Source organism: Bacillus rossius, chromosome 3 (genome assembly GCF_032445375.1).
Source record: "Bacillus rossius redtenbacheri isolate Brsri chromosome 3, Brsri_v3, whole genome shotgun sequence".
Lineage (NCBI taxonomy): Eukaryota > Metazoa > Arthropoda > Insecta > Phasmatodea > Bacillidae > Bacillus > Bacillus rossius.
Genome location: NC_086332.1, coordinates 124,269,282 through 124,291,664, shown reverse-complemented (window position 1 = coordinate 124,291,664; position 22,383 = coordinate 124,269,282). Strand labels below are relative to the sequence as shown.

General features: G+C 38.8%; 1 protein-coding gene across 1 annotated transcript in view; it reads right to left on the bottom strand.

Moving 5' to 3' along the window:
- LOC134531224 (E3 ubiquitin-protein transferase MAEA) overlaps nucleotides 1–22,383 on the bottom strand; it is a 136,375-nt gene that overhangs the window by 25,490 nt on the left and 88,502 nt on the right. The window contains exon 7 of the mRNA XM_063366896.1: nucleotides 12,831–13,027. Within this exon, the coding sequence (XP_063222966.1) occupies nucleotides 12,831–13,027 (197 nt within the window). The remainder of the gene's footprint in view (nucleotides 1–12,830; nucleotides 13,028–22,383) is intronic.

Here is a 22,383-nt window from a genome sequence, read left to right as displayed (position 1 = left end):
GTATTGTGCAATTAAAAATAACGAGAAAAAAGAATCAATGTGTCTTATTCACACGAAACATAGAAACTAAGTATTTATTTATGCGGCGTGATTATTATCGGAAACAAGTTGTTTCGAAGTTTGTTCAGACAGAGAAAAACATAACCCTTTTTTTAGATACATCGTATAACTCACATACGTAATTTCTGAGTAAATATAATTAAGGCAAAACCTTAAATTTCACGAAAATGTATTATTTAACTCATTTGAAAGAATTATTTCCCAGTATTAAATGAAAGTTACACACGTAGTCGGCTGTATGACGGGGTTATGACTGGCAAGCCATTGCGCCTTACGTATGACGGGCATGTCGTAGCTAAGGCGTCTTCCAGAAGGCGAAAAAAGATCCATGCTCGCTTTTAGTAGCAGAGCGTCATACCGATGACGCGTTATCCCTATGACGGGCGAAAAAGAGAACCATGCTCGCCCGGCAGGCCTTAGCTCATTTCACCATGGTAGACTATTACATTCTTTTTCCATCATACACGGCCATCTTTTCTTTAATATCCTTGTTGTAGCAACCCCAGGCGAAAAACAAAGAAGACTCAACACAGCAAAGACAGCTATGTGGATTTGGTTATTTTGTCTATGACATAATGCTTGGTTCATGAACTGTAATAAAACTTTATACTATCCCAAGGAAATTTGTAGATTATCAAATAGAAACAAGCCTAGGTGTTTGGATTAAATCAAAAAGTGTATCCTGGGTTGTTAGAACTCACATTTAAATATCAACTTAATAATAATTACATAAAACATGAATAATAATAATATGACACAAATAATAACTGTAAATACTCTGAGCAGTTACAGTGTGGACCGTCCCGAGGCGTCGCCGAGGACTGTAATATGCTCCTAGACGTGCTGCCAAACAGCTTACCCATGTTGGACTCTGAAAAATGAAAGATGCTAGCGCGGGGCTTGGGGAAGCGTTCGCTAGCACGAAAAGTCATACTGTTACAGGGAGAAAACGTGATGCAAACAGCGGCCGAGATGCTGCGATAACCAGTCAGCAAAAGTATCTAATTGGGCCTGCGAACAAGCACAGGTGCACTGGGTTGCACAAGATCAAGTCGGAGAGTACAGTAATGGAAACCAAATTAAATGAAATTAAAAATGTAACTTACTTTTGGTTTCCATCTTTAAATATGAAAATTAAACTTAAAATTCAAAACTTGTGCTCAAAAATTATGATAATTATGATAAACGGCACATACTCCCTCCTCTTTTAAGCGGATGCTTATGTCTAACATACCAAACACATAACTTCTGGGAGTACCAGAATCACCTATCTCCAACTGCTTACATATGTACTGCACGTGCGGCAAAAGAAAAAGTGAAAACTCTTACGCTCTAATATTAAACAAACTTATACTAAGTGGCCAATTAAATATATTACATCTTAATATTATCACTCTTATTTCTATTACCATGGATTTTTATTAAACATATTTTCTAATTATTCTTAATATTAGTACCCGGGTTTTAAATAAGTTTTAACATTTACCAATGTTAGGCATGCCGTAGTTTTTAGAGAAGCTCCTGTGATCGGAGTCTTGAAAGAATATAACACATCTATTTTAGATTAGCCTGTGTTTTCTTCAATTGGGAGACGTGCGCTCTGGTTACGAATTCTCTGGAGCTGGGATCAGCTAGGCTAGCTGTCACCGGCGTTAAGAAACGTTGGATCTGGAAGGGTCCGATCCAACGATAAGAGAGCTTGGCAGATCTTTTGTTGATCGCGCTACTCTGGGGATGTGCTTTGCACAGCACTGTGTCACCCACCCAGCAGGGGTTAGGGGAACAATTTTTGTTGTATTTGGTTATACTGGCCTCGTGCGCAAGATTCAGATTTTTATGGGATCTTTTCCAGATCTCCCGGATGTCCTTGGGGTCATCGGGTAATAGGTCGGGCAACGACCAAAGATTGGAAAGAGGGGTGTTAGGTTTGTAAATGAACATTAACACAAGAGGCGTCGACTTGTGACCTTCGTGGCGTGCATAATTAAACGCCATCTGCAGCCACACCAAATTGGTATCCTATCTATCGTGTTCGTGCCCATGAAAAGCGATGAGAGCTGACCGCAGATTACGGTTAAATCTCTCAGCATGAGACGGTTGGGGGTAACACGGGGTGGTTGTGACCTGCAGAATGCCGTGCGAGAAGCACATGTTTTTGAAAGCCTTCGAGGTGAACTGGGGTCCGTTGTCAGAGACTAAATTCGATGGAAGGCCGCATGTTTTGAAAACATGGGCCCTTAATGCAGCGATGGTGGTGTGCGCTGTAGCCTTACGTAGAGGAATCAGCCAAACAAACTTCGTAAAAGCATCTACACACACTAACAAGGTAGTTTGTCTAAATTTAGACCGTGGGAAGGGACCCACGAAATCAATAAATAATTTTTCCATAGGTCGCTCGGCAACTTCCGACGACAAATAACCGAATTAAGTCTTTTGTGCGGGTTTGCTTAAGATGCAGAGTTTACATAATTTAACTCGCTTGGTGATGTCTTTATGCATTCCATCCCAAACGAAACATCGCCGAATCCCTTGTATTGTTTTGTAAATACCTAAATGTGCGCCTAGGGGTTACGCATGATAATACTGAAAAAATATGTCGCGAAGATTTTGTGGCAAAACAATTTTGTAGGACTTTGATTGTTGTGACCTTTTTTGTAGTAGGCCTTTAGACATTCTATAATACTTTGGCTGAGACCCTGTGTTACAAAGTTGGATCATGTCAGAAATATTCGGTCTGCTTGTTGGTGTTTCTCCAGATCCTGGAATGCCAGTGGAAAATAGGTAAGAAAAGCTTGGCATAAAATTGGCCGTCCCTCTGGAGGGTTTTGAATAGAGGGGTTTTAAAACATGCGCGATAATCCGCTACTATGTTTTGTGTGCCTCGGATATGTTGTATCTTGAACTTAAGTGACGAAACATTCGCAATCCAGCGACCGAGTTTCCCTAGTTGTTTCGGGTGTGCCAATAGCCAGGCTAAAGCCTGATTGTCCGTTTACAATAGAAATTCCCTGTGTTCTAGAAATTGCCTAAATTTATCGATTCCAAAAACAACTGCCAAACATTCCATCTCGTATACCGAGGAGGACTTTCTTTCCTGGTGTGTAAGCGTTCAGAGACACGAAAGCTATGGGTTGTCGGTGACCTTAAAATTCCTGAGATAAGACGGCGCCAATGGCTACACTGAACGCGTTTGTTTGTAAAATGAATGGCTTTGAGAAATCCGCCATTCGCAGGACTGGGGGACTGGCGATCGCCTTTTACAGAAATTTAAACGCTTCTTCTAGTTCTGGACCCCATGCAAATCGTGTGTTTTTCTTGCGAAGCGCATTAAGCAGTGCGGCATGTTCTGCGAAGTTAGGGATGAATTTAGAATAAAAATTGGCCATGCCAATAAAACGGGCAATGCCCTTAGGGTCTTTTGGAGGTTGAAAATCCTTAGGTGTTTGTGTTCTGGATGGATCGATAGTAATACCTTTGTTTAAATTAAATGTCCTAAGAAGGCTAGTTCTTGGACAGCGAATTTGACTTTTTTAGTATTGACAGTTAGTCCGGCTTTCCTTAACCTGCTTAATACCTCTGAAAGATGCTTGATGTGTTCCTCAAAAGTTTCCAAAAATACGACGTCGTCAAGATAGTTATACAAAGTTTTAAATTTCAGATCGCCTAGGATCTGGTCCAGGAGTCGAGTGAGGACCTGGGCTCCGGTGGCTAACACAAATGGTACCACCGTATATTGGTAGAGGTTCAAAGGTAAGCAGAAGGCGGTATAAAGGTTGGACTTGGAAACTTTATAGAACAAGATGGAGGAACAAAATTAATGTGTCATATTTTTTAATATCACCTCAGTGTACGTGTATTTCTTTCTCTATGAACCATAAGTTAATAATTTTGCAGGTATATCTTTTAGTATTAAACTTCTTTGCTCAAGTAATAAGATATTTTGTTAAGCCAATAAGAATTGTATTTTCAAGTTTCATGCTTAATATTATATAACTAAAGTTTGTAAAACACTCTGGTATTGGACGAAGACGGTAAAACAAAAACTATTTCTCGAAAATAAAAGTTTTGTTTGGAATTTTGACGGAGAAAACGAAAACAAGAATTAATATTCGAACCTTCGTAGAAGCATGACGTATAATTGCATTACAGAAGAAATTGAAAATAATGGCATTTTAATTATTTAGAAGAATTGCATAAAATAATAGGATAAATTTATACTACTGATAATTTGGAAATATTTATTGATTTGAAGAGAAATGACAACTTATACGAAGATTATAATAATTATTCAAGCGTTCCCAGTTAGAAGAAAATAAATTATTTATACGAAGAATTTCAAGAAGTATTCAGGCGTTCCCAGGATGAAGATAACGAACCACGGCTACGAAGATTATAAGAAATATTGAGGCGTTCCCAGGACGAAGTCGTGGAAATGCGGAGAGGCGTTCCCAGGACAAATTCGTGGAACTGCGGAGAGGCGTTCCCAGGACAAAGTCGTGGAAATGCGGAGAGGCGTTCCCAGGACGAAGTCGTGGAAATGCGGAGAGGCGTTCCCAGGACAAAGTCGTGGAAATGCGGAGAGGCGTTCCCAGGACAAAGTCGTGGAAATGCGGAGAGGCGTTCCCAGGACAAAGTCGTGGAAATGCGGAGAGGCGTTCCCAGGACGAAGTCGTGGAACTGCAGAGAGGCGTTCCCACGACGAAGACGCGGAACTGCTGCGCCGGTGTTTCAAGGATGAAGATGCGGTTCATTCGATGCTGAGTTCCAGTATTAAGAAGTCAGAAACCGTATTACATAGATCTATTATCCTGAACTATTATTACAGGTCGGTCGTATCTTTCTTAAGGAATCTCGTAAAACTTACTAACTTTGCAAAACAAACACTACGGAAGATTTAAAATCCTTAAAAGCAGTTTGAACACCATTTTCTTATAGTACTAGAATGTTTACGTCTATCATAACTTGAGTTACTATTTAAATATTGTATTTCATATAATCTAGAAATCTAGCGAACATCACCACGACATACCCTGCTCTACCTACTTAATAGCTAGGATAATGAAAATAAATTAATTCTGTATATAATACATTCAATAATTGAAGACATTCAATAAAATAGGTTCAATGAGTTCGACGATATTTTACTGGTATGAAGCAAACCATGTATATCAGGTGGTATTAATTGAATGACACTGAAAAGTAATAACCTTTGTTTTCCGTTCACGATACTAATATTGTGGCATTCATATTTAAGTCAACTCATTCACACACTTTTATTGTTTACTTCTAATTAATATAAATATGCATTTTCTTACAACTTCTTAGAAGTTGTTGGCGCCCATAAATTAACATTAAATGATTCAATCTTTTGCTTTTATTTTATAAATTCATTAGAATGGGTCTATACTCAAGTTATTTGAAGTCAAATCACTTTATAGTAATCGACAGATGTTTTGACGGAGGTAACCCGTTTAGCGGTGATTGGTTTTGAATCTTTTGTAAGGGGAATTTGGTGGTAAGCTGAGTTTAAATCGAAAACACTGATATACTTTGCCTTGCTAAACCAATGGAAGGCTGTATTGAGGTCAGGTAATGGCGTAACTTCAATGGCGATACGCTGATTGATTTTTCCATAGTCCACTACACAGCATTTTTGGTATTTGCCCTTAGGCACGAGAAAAGCTGGGTACTGTACGCGGAGATAGAGGGTTCAATGACCTTCTTGTCTAACAGTTTTTGAAAATGTTCTCGCATCACCTGCATTTTAGGACCTAAAAGCTGGTAGGGATGTGACTTGACGGGTGTTTGTCTTCTAATTCAATCTTTAGTCTATGAGATGTGTTCGCCCTAATTTGCTGGTGAGAACATCCGGAAATTGCTCGCATAAATTACTAATGGCCGACCTTTGAACTGGGCTGAGATGGTCCAAACTTACATTTCCATCGTCAGCGGTAGCTGTAATAGGGGCCGAAAAGCTGGAGTCTATATTCCGTGGGTTCACAAAAGAAATAGGGAAACCTTAATTGAAATTGAAAGAAACCTGCCTGGCTTGCAAGTCAATCAATAGGCCAGTTTTGGCGATGAAGTCAGAACCAAAAATAAGGTCGGTAGCTAGATCTTTCGCAACTAGGAATGGAAAATTCCAGGAATACGAATCAATTTTTACCTTAATGATCGCGGCTACTTTCACTCTTAGGGGCTGCTCTGAAGCAGTAAGACACCGCAAATTAGTAGGTTCAATTTTTCTAATCACTTTATCCTGTTGCAATGTGTGAAATAATTTGGTTGAAATAAAAATTCTTACTGAGCCAGTGTCAATGCGACCTGTTATTTCCTGTTTACCAATCAATGTTTTCACATATGGTAGTACCTTAGGGATATTAGCATTTTCTCTTGCCATGATTTGATGGGTTCACACATGTTTTGCATGTGTGCGTATGTAACTGATTATTTTTTACTGTTTTCCTGTGTTTCTTTTGTTTTTTCCTATTACTGTTATGCTTTGATTTCTTTTTGTGTATTCTTTGCCTGTTGTGGAAAATTTTCTGGGGTGTTAAATTTTTGTTTGTGTTCGTTGACTGATTTGTGCAATCATAGGAAAATTTCCAAGAGTTGTTGTAAGTAGGTGACCCAAACGCATATTGGTCGGGCCACCGCCTTACGCATTTTTTTAATTGTACGAATTTTGTTTGTTGTTTTTGAAATAGCAACGGTCAATAGTATGGCCATCCCTTTTACAGAAAGTACAATGCAACTTCTGTTGTTGATTGTATTTAGGTTTGTAAGAATTGTGAAATTCTGTATGGCGGCTGATGTTTACTGTGAAACGTTTTATTTTCCTTTTCCGCGCCGGAAATAGCCTGGCCTATTCCACTGGTAGTCAGCTATATTCCACGTTTGTGGAGTGTATACACAATTTATCTAGCTCCGCAAAATTCCGCGGACGAGCCTGAAAAACAGCCTGTGATCTTTCGGCTGGGTAGATGCCGTCGAGGATCGAACTCACGATGTCTTGCTCTGCGACTCCCAGTCGGCGCACTTGTGCAGCCAGTTTAATGTCCGCTATGTAATGCGGGAAAGCTTCATTTCCCCATTGTAGGCGATTAAACCATGGCAACTGTATGTCTGAACGCAGGCGGGCAGGAATAAAAAAATCTAAAATATCAGCATGAAACTGATCAAAAGTCAAATTTTCTTGAGTTGCGAGCGAGATGCGCTCACTCAAAGGAGGCTGGGATAATGGGAAAATCACCTCAAAAAGTTGTTTGTCCGGGATGTTCCCCTTTTGATGCAATTTTAACAAGTGTTTTAAAAAATCAATTAATTTTTGCGGATCAAGCCCGTTGGTCTCGGGTAGACCTGTTAACAGTCGTTCAATCGGGTGTTGGATTTTCCTGTAGAAATTGTACAGATTACTGTCGCTTGAATGTGTTGGTTGCATAGAGGCCTGATTAGGAACTGTGGCTGGTGGCACAGGAACTGTTTGGTGCTCCTGCGGCATCGTGGCTGGCATATTGGTAGGTCGGTAGTCGGTACACGGTCGAAGGTCTGAGCTGGCCCGGTGTGGTCTGAGGTGAGACCAGGTGAGTTTGTAGAGGGTGCGCCGGGGGAAGGGGTGTGCCTTGTGCTGATGGTACACTGGACGTGAACTGTAGGTATGGATTGTAAGGAAAGGGAGCGGTGGTGAAAGGTAAATACACATCGGCTAAATTAGGATGCCAGGGATTATTTGCAGTTTCCAGTTAGGGCCTGGAGAATGTCACACTCGTGGCGGGCTGCCTCGTGGTATGCCATGTAGAAGTCTGTACCTCGGGTATAGATGGGAGGACATGGCCGCCAGGGTTGTCGTGGGTGGTAGGTTGGCTACCGTGGTTAGCTGTGGCCTTGCCGAAGGTCCTGGCGTGTTTATCTCATCTGGAGGTCATTCCTCCGGTTGCATATTTCCGGGAGCGGGAAGAGGGTGTTCTCAGGGGGAAACATGATGCTTTAATCGGCTTGTAGAAGAGCCGTAAGAAAATACTCAAAGATATTTCGACTCTTGACTCTTAACCACAGTGTATATTAAAATGTTATCCTTAATTTAAACTACCCACAAAACAAACACTCTTAAACCTATAATAAGTAGAAACTTATACTAATACTTATACTATTTATGATCTAATGAGAATTTACCCCTGAGAGAGAGCATGTGCCTTTGGATTTAAAGAAATAAATTTGGTGTTTATCTTCCCGTCGTGTGCGTGCATCCTCAGTACTGGCCGCCAGCAACCGTACAAGGTCACTGGGACGCTGAACCTTGTCAGCTGACGCTACAGCGCGCCGAGGGTTGTGGGGGGGGGGGGGGGGGGGGGAGAGAGAGAGAGAGAGCAGATAAGGCACGAACACGAGTGCGCGTGCGCGGCGCTCGCTAACCTCGTTCGGACTACGCTGAACGCGAACTCCTTTACTCAAAGAGCAAAATGAATTTTAATTTACAAAGAAATTAAGAATAAAGAAGGGGTCGTGCCAGTTTTAGGACTTACAATAATACTGTATAACAAAAGTCTTAGCGTCCAACAAAAATTATTTATACCAAAAAAAATTAAAGCATGCTGATAAATCAAACCAAAGCAGACAAAAAGTTAACCATGCTAAATGCCACCAGTTGTAGCAAAGAGCAAACGCCGCTCTGCTACCATTTTAACGTACGCTGGGGTTCAGATAAACACTCAAAAAATAAGTAAAAAATAAGGCCTTGGAAGCGTCAGCCCAGAAAACCAAACAAACAACTTTAATTAGCACAGAGTAACCCAGATGTCGTACAAAGGTATTTACTTATAACCTACTAGAAACTCTATGAGGCTATGTGGATCGAGGATGAGTATGGTTGCTCACCTACTTCAAATTTTGTTAGTCATACTAAGATGACTCTACTTCTGGCAAGACAAATCCGGTGAGTCCACAGATAAACTGGCAGTATAGGAATTCGTAATACCAACGAATAAACTATCATTAGCTTACGATTTTCATTTGATATCTAATTCTTTCTTCAATGACTTGATATATTAGTATCCATATGACCTTAAATAATACTTCACTGTCATTGACTGCCAGTGCTATATATATAGCGAAACTTAGTCGGTATATAAATTTATGTGTTAAAGGGCGCCTTGAAACTACTGACTTATAAATCATACAAACCGAAAAGGATTCATTCGTACAATTAGGATTTAATCTCGTTTACTCATCACAGTAATCACCATATAGTTGAAACTATCAATTTATATTTCAATTATTATTTAATATTAATGTGAGAGTCATAACTTCCTTTAGTACGTAAGAGTAAAGCCTTTCCTAAATAATAGTATTTACACACCTGTATTGTGGGTTTAGTATTGTCTAAAATCACGTCAGCAGTTTACCGACTAGACTAGTGTCTCGGAGAGCATGAGTGATGAAGTAGGACTCCTGGGTTTTTCCTGGATTTGGGAAGACACTGGATTCGAACTGAAAAGAGAGTTCAAAACTACTGCGAATTCGTTGTCTCGTTCTTTCGCGACTGGACGTCCTTCTGGCTCTGGAAAGTGGTAAAATCAGAAACGGATGGACCTCACCAACAGTCTGTTCACTGGACAAACTGCAGTCACATCTGTAGACAGCGGGATGTCGTCCCGGCAAAGACTCGTCCTTCGGATGTTCGGGATCGGCATCGCCAAACGCTAGGAACGCCTGGTGGTTTTCCTCTGTAGCTCTTCCGAAGATTTTAAATGTCTTTCTCGTGCATAATCCCCAACAAATGAAACGACCGACACAGTTGTGTAGTTTACTTGAAGTTCGGAAATTTCCCTAATTCCGTCACTAAAAGTGCAGAAGTTTCTATTCACTCGTCGTTGTCAGCTAAATAACGAACTCCGCGGTTGTCCGGGATCAATTTATAGATAGTATAACGGGTGAAAATAGTGATTTGACCCGAATACATGTCTGTTCCCTTCGTAGATCTTTCCTACCCAAGCCTCGAATCCTTCAAACATTCTAAAACAACCGCCAATTTATTTTGACAACCATCGACGTTAAAACTTTCATAAAACAAAACTAGTAAGGAAAAGAAGAAGATAACAGCGCTAAATTTGAAATATCAAAATTTATAAGAGCCATAGAAGATATGAATGACTAATCAATACTTCCAAAACGGTTTACCCTACTTAAACCATAAAATAAATAAAATGTAGGCTTCACTCACACGTCTTCCAGAACTATAACTCCCTTACATAATTTGTTACATTAATTATATCAAGTTAATTATCTATAAAAGAATTGAGCGTTTATATGAGTAATAATGAAATAACAAGAATGCTGGTTTGATTTATATAACTGCCCTTTTACTAAAATTATTTACTTTGCTTTTTCTTTCAATTTTATCTTTAAGGACACATTGTACTGTTACATGGTACCGCGTACAGACATATTATTAGTAAATTGTATTATTATTATATTATTAGTATTATTAGTATACTGTATTCATTTATTATTACTAATGTTACAATGTTATTTAATACTTTTATATAAGTTACATCATGAATGAACTACTTGACCATCGAACTACGGAACTGTCATGCTACAGCTTAGCATATATAAACATTGGACTGAACATAATACCATCAAACCTAACCTAATTTTATATTTCTGTGATTGTTGTAACTTCACTACTGTTATTTCTATTATTTTCTCACCACAGATATTTTATGTATGATATTTTCACACTTTGTATTTCGGAGATTGTTAATCACATGCTTTATTTACCTGTTCTTGGTTGCAGTGATTACAGCTGCAGTCTATGTTTGATAACTGCATACCGCCGTGGGCGGAAGTGCAACCGTGTACGTAATATGCTATGTGAAAGGAAGTAAGAAAAGGCGTCTCTTCTTCAGGGACTATCCCGACGCCGGCCTCAGACTTATCATTTTATTTTATGTAAGATTGCAAAGTACAGTCAAATCAGTGTCTGTAAAATAATCTGTATTGTTGCAACCACGAGTGTGAATGTTTTCAACGGGATCCAGCTACTACGAGATAAGTTATCTGCAAATTATATTGAGGCCTATGCTATAAGCTAAAGTAAGCCATTTTTAGCATTGTAGCGTCCTTAACACATACTTTTATTGAAACTTACTTGTGAACTTAGTATCTATTTCTAAAGTCATTTACATATCCTTTGGACATTTTAAACATCTTTTTGAAGATTCAAGTAATTTAATTTAATATTTCGACGGCGATTATAGTGTGATTCTACTCAGAGGTCTGAGTACAGAACTTCTGCTAACCCCGAGTCATAGCCGAGGCATAAACATAATTTATTTGAGAAATACTGAGCTAGTAATTATTTCACGTACATTTCTACCGCAACTGAGCGACGGTAATTTGAATAATTTGAACTATTTGCCAACTAAACTGTTTTTCATACACAAACTTTTGATAAACGATATTTGTAAATTAATGAACTCTTGTATTGATTACAAATCTGTGCCAACATATCTCCAGAATTTTCAAGCAGTTATACATAACCAGGAAAGCCACAGTAAACCATATTAATTCATAATTTTGTCACTACCAACCTGCACTACCATATCCCGACTCGTAATAAAATATCTAACCATAGTGTCTTGCAATTGAAAGTGTTATTGTCTTGTGTTTTTGTTTGTTTAGATTTAAGATTATTCAGTGTATTTGTTCATGTTGTGTTTCCTTTTTATTAAACAGTGTTGTGTTACTTTTGCAAGACACATCACCTCTGATAATTCCATTTAACTCTCATTTTATTTGATCTATTTATGTTCATATACAACTACTTGCAACCCATAGTAAAGGCATAGAACTTGGCATTATTTCAGATAGAAAACTGCATGTAAATCACTAATTTATGAGCTCTTATCAAATACATAACCTTTTATGCTACAAATATGTCTTGTATTCTTTCTCTTTATTTATCACTAATTAGGTATCAATTAGAATATTGTTAATTTATTTTGAATTTAATTAAATTATCCAGTAGTAATAAAATCAATACTATTCAAAATAAAATATATAAAATCGTTAGGCATAAAAATTTTCATAAACCAACATATCTTCTCTAGTTGACTGCCGTGAATACCTTGATGCAATCTTTATTAAAAAATAGTTATAATTGAAATATGAACTGTAAGTATATTCTTGATTATACTGGTATTATGAGTACCACAATTTAATAGTAGATGAACATATACTCTATGTACCTACTATAAAAAGAACAATATTATCTTTAGAGTTATTTCTAATTCCAATAAACTTGATAATCTGGGCAATATACTGAAAAATTATTTTTATTTTTTACCTTTACCTGTGTGTTTGTTTTTTTTTGTTCCATATATATTCATTGTCCACTTGTATCTACGTATTTATTTTATGTAATTGTCTTGTTGCTTTGTTGGCTTTTGGTGAGCGGTGCCTGCCTGTCAGATTGTCAGCTTGTGTAGTCCTGACATGCTAGCGGTGCCTGGTCTCATGCAGTGACTGTATGTGTTCATTGTTGGTGTCTGTTTATGCCCATCATTAAAGTGTAAAAACTGTACATGGGTATGTCACAAAATGAAACAAATAAATAATATAAATAATTAATATATATAAATTAGTGCTGACTACTCAATCAGAAAATACTTAAGTTTGTGGCACTACTACACTACTCAAAACAATGCTATTCATGCACCCCTACATACAAACGTAGCTAAGGCCATGGGAGTAGGGGTGCAGCAGCTCACCTTCTCGCCGTACACGTGGCCGTTGGGCAGCATCATGGGCTGGTTGTGCTCGTTGAGCGGCATGCCTGACATGGCACACACCAGGCGCGACTGGGAGCAGTGTGCGAAGGGCAGCGAGGCTGCCAGCTGGTTCAGGGAGTCCTGACACACGGGACAGCTGGTGTTGTGGTTCTCTCTGTTGGCACTGTAGCACTGCGTGTAGTTCGTCAAGGACTACACCAGCACTAGCAAGTCCTCACTTATCACACACACTGCCTCGCTAAACAACTATGTAGTCCCTTAACAACTCTTTATAACTATTTTAATTACATAAATTTTTCTACTAAAATCACATTTTTCTGCAATAAATAATACAGACTGTTTATTTATTTAAAACATATTTTATTAAATGCCACCGTAGTGGGCTAAGGGAAATACGAGAGATCTAACAGCTTACAGAAGCTAAGAAAAGCACACCGAAGAATGCTGGCTGAAGTTTGCAGTCGTTGCTTCGCGTCTCAAAGAACACGACAGACAGCAGACTTCAGAACTGACACAGAGTTCCCAGAGTGTTTGTTAGTTGTTGCTTGACAGTTTCCAGTCACCCACACAAGCCCAGCAGTCTTATTACTAAGTAAAACCTTTTTGTTGCGACCCCATTTATTGCGACCACCTCTCTATTACAACCGAATTTCGAGGAACCGTGCAAAAATTGCCAAAAATCCGAAGAAAATAAGTTTCTTTTGGTGAGTAGCGTGTAACTGCGTTTCTCTTGCCGAGTGCTGTACTGCCATAGGCAGCGCATATCTAAAAATAGATACCACTTCCTGTCGACCACTGTCAGCGCTTGACAACCCCCATTCCACGTCCCTTTGCCGGCAGGGTGCAGATAAATGTTTTTGTGGCAACGTGTTTACGTTTAGCTTTTTGCGAGTGTCTAGTGTGGTATGCAGTTAAGGCAAAGCTACCTGCTGGATTTCTATTGATTTTCATAACTATCGGTTGACAATATTTGCTTAGTTTTTTTTAAGTCCGATTTCATATATTTTCTGGCTTGAATTTGTGAACTATTGTTGATGACTTATGCAGGTTTTTTTTCTTTTCCCCCCCCGATTTTGTGTATTATGACTTAATAAATAAAATACCATTAAATATTAATTACTATTAATACAATGCAGGAAAAACCCTCCGGCCGCAGCATGTGAACATGGTAGTTGGCCGCTCGCTCGCCCTTGCTCACCCTCTCCCCGTACCGTGCGCTGCGGCCGATCTCAGATGCTGCTTGTACTTGTTAACAATCACTTATCTGCTTCATTTTAACGAGAGTAAAAATATATTAAAACTGTCAGCAAATTGATAAAAGCTTTATGTGTCCGCAAAACAGGGCACAACACTGGCCCGCAAGTTGTTTTCATTCAAAACGTGGCTAAATAACTTGCATGTTGCATGGATCAGGCTGAAAACATCTGGCAATACGTGTAGGTTATAAGAAATCTTGTTAGGAATTGAGATGTTATGTTTTTCGAGTAGATATACACAGCGACCGACTGGATGCACGCCCGCCTTGACTTGTTTTAACTGCCGCAGCGATGTTTATTTTGACAGCTCAAGCAATCATCTTCTCCCGTGGGTTGAAAGAAAAAGGTAGCTTCACCCAGCATAAAAAAAAAGGCTACGCCACTTATTCTCCACACAGGAAACACACTGGCTGCCGTCTGTCTCCCCCGCATTTATCTTTCTTATAACATTACACGTCTCGCCTCTCACGCGAGCAATAACGAAGCGACCATGCATTGGCCTGTTTTATGCTTTGTTTGGTGAAAGCAGCTTGATTTTATTCGGTATATTCCTTTTCATAGAACCCTTGCTATTAAAATACATTTATATTTAAGTTTGAAAGCTTGTAAATTCCTTGCCAGAGATGACTGAACTCGAACTTGGTGTGAAAAGTGACATATTTTGACATACTTTTTTTTGGGCGTGTTTGGTGGGGAGGAAGGGGTCCGAAAATATTTACAACGATCTTACCCCTCCCTCACCCCTTTAGTACCCCATTCATAATAGCCAAATTTTACGGGAGAAAGGAGGGTGAAAAGAGCATTTTCTCACTGATGGTTTTTCAAAGGGGAGCGAAGTTGGGGTGTTATAAGGGAGGACACTAGATGGTTTGTGTGTCTGGGAGGGATGAGCTAGCCTTGAAGAATGTTACCGAGGGGAGGGAGGGGTGAGCTTATGCGTCATGAAGCCGCTGCCGTCAGCCAGCCGGGCGAGCTTCGTGTGTGCCCACTCGCATTGCAGAACCTACCGCTGCCATATTTTTAAAGGAAATGTCCCATTATTTTTTTGTTATTCTTACATGAACATTATTGGAAGTATTAAAGCCGACACAAAAATACGCTGTGTGTTAAAATTAACAGATTTTAATGATCTTTCATTTGGTTTTTTTTTTTAATTTTTTTCTGATTTTCACATTTTGGTCAAAATGTCCAATTTTTTAACGGTTCCCGAGAATGTATTCGTAAAATCACTGCTTCCTTAAATCCGGGGTTCGTGAGATCGGGGTTCTAGTGTATTTAACTACGGCAAGCAGAAAACGTACATGTAAACTAACCAGTAAAAATAAACTGTCTTTTGACATATTTTCTTTAGAGGTGGCCTGTAGGGCTACATTTCTCTAACATGTCATTACATGATGAAGACTTCCAGTTGAAAAAACACACTTTAGATACACATCATTTCCCAGGCAGCCATACAGCAGACAGGCTTAAAAACACTCTTTCTTTTCTAATTGAAAAATGGTGTCTGCCTCAAACTACCGTTCCAATTTATGTGGTTACGGACAATGCAAGGAACTACACCAGTGCACTCTCACAAACATCTTTCAAGCATGTTGCGTGCTTCGCGCATACTTTACAACTAGTTGTGAATGATGCTAAGAAACAGTCTGGTGTTTATAATGTTTTTGCAAGTGCTCGTAACATTGTGACCCATTTTAGTCACAGCACTCAAGCCAGGGAAGCTTTACATCTTAAACAGAAACAACTTGGTTACCCCCCAAACAAGCTTTTACAAATCGTAGACACTCGTTGGGATAGCGAGTTTACAATGTTGTCACGATTGCTGGAGCAAAAGGAACCAGTAAGTGCTGTGCTCACACAAAATGGAAGACATACTCTGAATGCAAATGAGTGGAAATTGTAGAAGGTATGGTCCATGTTCTTGAACCAATACATCATGCAACTCAAGAAATATGCGGCGACAACTACCCAACACTTTCAATGAAAGTGCCCATTCTTCATGGTATTCAGAATACTTTTGAACACCATACTACAGCTGGTCAGGAGTGAACAGCAATTATTTTTACCAGAAGCCTGAAAAATGCATTGCTGTCCAGATTTCCTGCTTATCGCGAAAACAGAATGGATCGTGTAGCTATGGTTTTGGATCCAAGATTCAATAACTGAACATAACATCATTGAAGAAATGAAGCTGGAGGCAGAAAGAAGTGTCAGGGAGACACCAACATGCTCATCTCAAGAAGTGGTGCTTTCTAATGATGAACCTCCATTGCATACAAATTTGTGGTCAGCGTTTGATGCAGCATGTGGCAAGAATGCAGCTACTTCACAAGGTAAGGTACAATAGTTAAGTAACTAATGTGGGCCTACCTAGGTTAGTACACCTTACTTATACACTGTAGGCCTATGTGAAAATAATTTAACAAACATTTAATGAAAAATATCTTAAATTTTGAAACAGTATTTGTTTACCATTAATAATTCTTATAACAGTAGGCCTACTAAACTTATTTGTTTTAAATTACTAATTTGCATACAGTAAATATTTGTTTTTTTTTTTTTTTTGCAGAAAGAAGTGGTAATGAAAAATATGAAACCCAACTGCAAGTATATTTAGCTGAACCTACGATACCGAGGACACAAAATCCTTGCATTTGGTGGAAGGAAAATCGTCAGCGATTTAACTTCTTGGCACCAGTAGCTAGGCATTACCTCGCAATACCTGCCACTCAGGTAGCAAGCGAGAGACTTTTCTCCTCAGCAGGAAATACCATCTCCCGTCGGAGAGAAAACTTGCTCCCAGAGCATGCAGAACAACTAATTTTTTTGCATGACCGACTTACCAACAGGCTTAAAGTGTTTGTGTCTCTGTAGCCATGTAAACCAAATACTATAAGAACAACCATAGACCATACAATTTAATAAATATGTAGGCTTATCTATTTAGTAGGCTAACAATGATAATGGTTTCGTTTTTATTTCCATATTTTTCTCAAAAGTTCTCACATTTTATTACTGCAGCACAGTAAATTTATGTACAATAAATTTAAAAAAACTCGAACTCGACTCGATACTCACGAGTATTTTAGCAAACTCGCTCGACTCGAAGTGAAAATCCACTGCTCGCAGACCCATATATATATATATATATATATATATATATATATATATATATATATATATATATATATATATATATATACATACATATATATACATACCTGCCAACCTATGAAAATCTGAATTAGGAAGATTATTAAACACAAATAAAATTACCAATTTCGACAAAAAAAATTACATATATGGCTACAATGCAGACTTGTACTGCTAAAATACAACTAAATTACACAAATCACCCACTATCAAATAAGCTATAGCTACATTAAAAAATATTTGTGTGTTGTTACATTTTGACTGTGATACTTGAAGATCAGCACAATATTTCACACAAGAATACAACTCACAGAATCTATCTTGGCTTCCGATAATAATTTTGCCAGAAAACTAGTATCGTTGCTACCATCAGTTGCGACTGAAAACAGCCAACTTTTTAAGTACTGCACTACTCCGGATTTTGCATCCGAAGCCATCTCTTTCATAATAGCAGAAGTTTTGGTACGCCCACATCCATATTTCTTGGCAATTTCCGAGTCTGGGAACATTTTTTTGACAAGCGCACCTGCATGATCTGCGGCCGCTAGAGGAATGTTATACTCTATCAAAAACGAAGTAAATAAACACTCAGATCGCGTAATGTCTAGATCTGCACCCCCAGATTTAACAAAGAACCTTGAAAGTTTGTGATTATCTTCTTGGCATTTTACGTTGGATAAATGCTTCGCACTTTTGATGTTCACGCTGATGTCACTTTTACCACCATGCGATATGTTGATGTCGCATCTGCATATCTTACAAAATCCAAACCTTTCCCCTTTGTCAGAATTTAAAATGCATGGAAACTCTGCACTATATGTATCACGGAATGTCTGGTAATAATATTGTTTTTTCGTACTCATCTTTGAAAACATAATGCAGAAAGTTTGTGCTTCATAACCTGTCACAAACGCCTAAACGAGGCAACGGCAATAGCCCGTAACAAAGTAAACAAATTCGTAAACAGTTGTTTCACGTTGCACTCGTTGACCACAAAGTATTTTGCCAGTTTAAATGTATTTGAAATTAAAATTTTAATACGTAATAGCAGCTCGTAAATTATAAATCAAAATCACATATCTTAAATAACCGTCAAACAAGCGACGACGTACTCTCTGTAGAACTGTGTAATCGAGAGAAAAAACAATCAATAGTCATGAGCACAACACGCGATACATCGATCGACATGAATGTTGAATCGATTTGGAAGACACCGACTTTTTTTTACCGCGAAGCTATTTTAATTACAAAAATAGGAAGAATTCAGACAATTTCGGAAAATCGTAAAGAGCAGTTATAATTCGGAAGACTTCCGGAAAAATCGTAAAGGTTGGCAGGTATGTATATATACACACACACATACATACACACACACATATACACACACACATATATATATACATATATATATATATATATATATATATACATATATATATATATATACATATATATATATATATATATATACATATATATATATATATATATATATACATATATATATATACATATATATATATATATATATATATATATATATATATATATATAGACACATTAAAATTTATACCAGGTGTCTATGAAATTTATGTTATGATTTTATTTAGTTTAATTTTCGTTCTTCATGCTTTCATTTATAAAAATTAGTCATAGTCTTTGGCATAACAACAAACAGCAAACTGAATTTCAGTTCAAATAATCTATGATTTTATAAATACTAAAATTGCTGTATTTTTATTTATCTTTTTTACGTTTTGTTTGAAACATTAAATAGGACTGAACTAGAAATATACTTTGGAAAGTTAGTGTAATTTGAAGACTATTACAAGCTAGAAGTTAATTTCTGTTATAGATTGAAAGGATTATCATAAGCTAGCATCTAACAGGTGCTACTAAACAAACGTGAAGACTTGTAAATAAGTGATTTACACCTTCGCACCCAGTGTGACGCGGCATGAAGTTTTCAACATGCTGCACGTAAACAAAACCTGAAGGGCATCCAGGTACAGACTAGACCGCACATGACATCCGAGAACTGTTCTACTGGCCAGGTGTGAACATTTACATCAGAAACAAAATACGTAGCTATAGACACTCAGTGGCACAAGACTCGTCAGTCGGACGGGAGTGCACAGCAAGTAAGGAGATGGCCTACAGAACCTCTTCACACTGTTGCACTAGACCTGAAGGGCCCGTACCCATGATCTACACGGGGAAGTGGTTCCTACTGGTTGTGACAGACTGCTACACGCGCTGGGTGGAGGTATTCCAGCCAGGAGTGGGCACAATCGCGCGGGTATTGGAAGCAGAGTTTTTCCCGATGTCTAGGTACCCCCGGGTTATTTTATCTGACAATGCCACACTGTTTTCTGGACGCAAATGGACCGAGCTGTGCGAGAAGTGGCGAGTTCGGCTACATACTACACCTGTGTACCATCCTCTTGCCAACCCTACCGAGAGACACCACCAGGAAATAAAATTTCAATTGTGTTCGAGACTCTCGTGCGCCCACTCGCAGTGGTATGCACACATACAGGACATACCATACTCTATCAGGAGGAGGGTAAAAGCTGCGATGGGTGGGAAACCAGCGACTCTTGTTCAGGTGCGTAACCTTCCCTTGCCCGGGCAGTTAAACTTAATTGAATACCGGCGGCCACACAGTTTGCCACACTTTTTTTCCGTGTTATTGTGAAAAAAAAAAAATCACTCTAGTTTTAACAAACTCCACCAAGACGCACGGTAAAAGATGTGCTATCGAGATTTCAGCTTGTCTTACTATACGACAATTTTTAACTACGCTTTGAAAATGTTGAATAAACTGACAAGTTGTAAAATTGAAAAACAAAATAAAAGCTTACCTTATCAAAGTTTCCACAAAACATTCAAATTGTTATAAAACACATCAATCACAACATAACTAGGCCTATACATTCACGGCCCGCGCTCTTGCCACTTAATCCAGGTTATAGTTTCACTTCACCACAGAATAATACACTTCGGAATTTGTGAAAACTTGCTGTTAAATTATATATTACGCAAAACAAACAACCACTGACTCAGCACACAAACCATGCACAAACCGGTCATGTCTGGCAAACGTGCCTATGGACAAATGGATTGGCAATGTTCAGCTACTTCAGCAAGATAAACGAAAAATACGACATTCAGTAGACCAAAATATGGTACACTGGCCAGAAATACAGACATTAATTTGATTCTGTCTGCTTACTTACTCATGTTGTATAGTACTATTATCAGGCATATGGTACAAATACTATATTAATGGAATGATGGTACCAACTTCCAATTCGCCAATGTGCGGTGCGACGCGGGAAATTCTGCATTTTTTTAAGATAGTATAAATTAAATATCATGTATTGTAAAATTTAATTAGCACTTATAAAACCGCTGAGATTTGCACGTTGCCCTTAAATCTTATGGAGGAAATAATGTTATAATGTACAAATTCACAGTTGACAAAATAATTACCACCAGCAAAAAAAAAAATTCCAGGGTCAAACCACTAATTACCTGTATTTTTCCCCGTTTTCCAATGCAAAATGATTTTCCCTGTAATTTCCCGGTTTTCCCTGTGTGTGGCCACCCTGTTTTAAGAAAAACTGTCAATAATGGTAGATACAATTCTTGAGTGAATTTCATCCAATACTATAGAGTTGGTCAAGTTATAGATTCCATCAATATAATGTTATGTGACATGTGGATTATCCATTCAAAAGCCACATGGTCAAACTACGTTTGAACTATGGTATTTTGGAAAAAGAACAACAACCCATCCGAGTGCTGGGGATTCTTCAACAGTTCATTTGAGAGGACTCTAGGTGACTGCAGCGAGCCACCACTCCGACATCATCTTCAGCTTTGTGAGCAAACTTCACTGGACATTATCGCTTCCGCAATTCACCAGATCGTAACTAGTTTCAACAGTAGAACTCTTCACCAAATTCTCATTGTATTGTGCCGGAAATTAGGAATTTCGACACTTTTTTTTCTTCTAATTTTATATAATTTATATTATTTTTGGAAATTTTATTTTTCTTTATAATTTGGTTACTTTGGGCGATTTACTTTTTGTTAGGCTGGTGTACTCCCCTGAGTTAAACTTTGTGCCAGTAGATAGAAGCACCTTTCCCAGAGACGTATCTGATCTTTTGCAGATCTAAGACTATGTTGGCAGCCCGTTTGAAATTTCCCTCGCTTACAGGCACGTCCCAGGCCTGTAACGCTACTTCACTTCATGACTAAAACTGCATAAAACAGCTCTGGACGAGTTGTTACCATTTCTCAGAGACGAGCTGACCGTAGCCTTTACCATCACGAATACGTATTAGGTTCACTCCCCTGGAGTCACGTCATGGACGCAAGTTCCCAGCGTCGTTGCGCTTTTGTCCACACCCCTTCCCTCTCGGTTCTAAGAATTTGCCTAAGACCAATGACCGGATATAAACCCCAGCAGACAGCGACCGACTCCAAGGGCGACTGGCATAAAAAATGTGTGTGGAAAGATAGACCGCCCACGACATCTAGCGGCAAATTCGCTAACCTCACAGCTACCTTCCCCTGTTGGCCGCCAGAGTGTAGCACCTGACTGCCCCTTTATTCCCTTGTTAGAGCAGACGCCTTGAGCGAGTCGATTCTTTTTTATTTCAGACACCCCTCAACAGGTAGCGCTTAAGTCGGCCAGTGCTACCAACTTCGAGACATCAGTCAGAGTTTTTTTTTTGAGGCCCACTCGGGGAACTTCGGAACCTTTCGGTCCGGACTCCCAGTCCCCCCCCTCCACTTTTGATAGAACAGTTACTTTTAATTACGAGACGCGGTTCTTCGCGAGACACTTCGCGTTGCGACTGCAGACGGATCGTTTGCGATTATCGGTGAGTCGACGAGACACTGCAAGACTTCCATCCGGCCGCAACCGACTATGTAGTCGCTTAAATAAGAGATGCTATCCCTATAATCTTCTTCAAGTAGTTTAGTCCGTCTGCGTAGTACAAAGAGTAACTGTTATTTTTCTTTTAAATTTTTTTTGAAATGGTAGAAACGACTGCGCCAGCCGCGGATTCGCGGGATCCAGTTCCTGGCTGGCGACGCATCAGTAA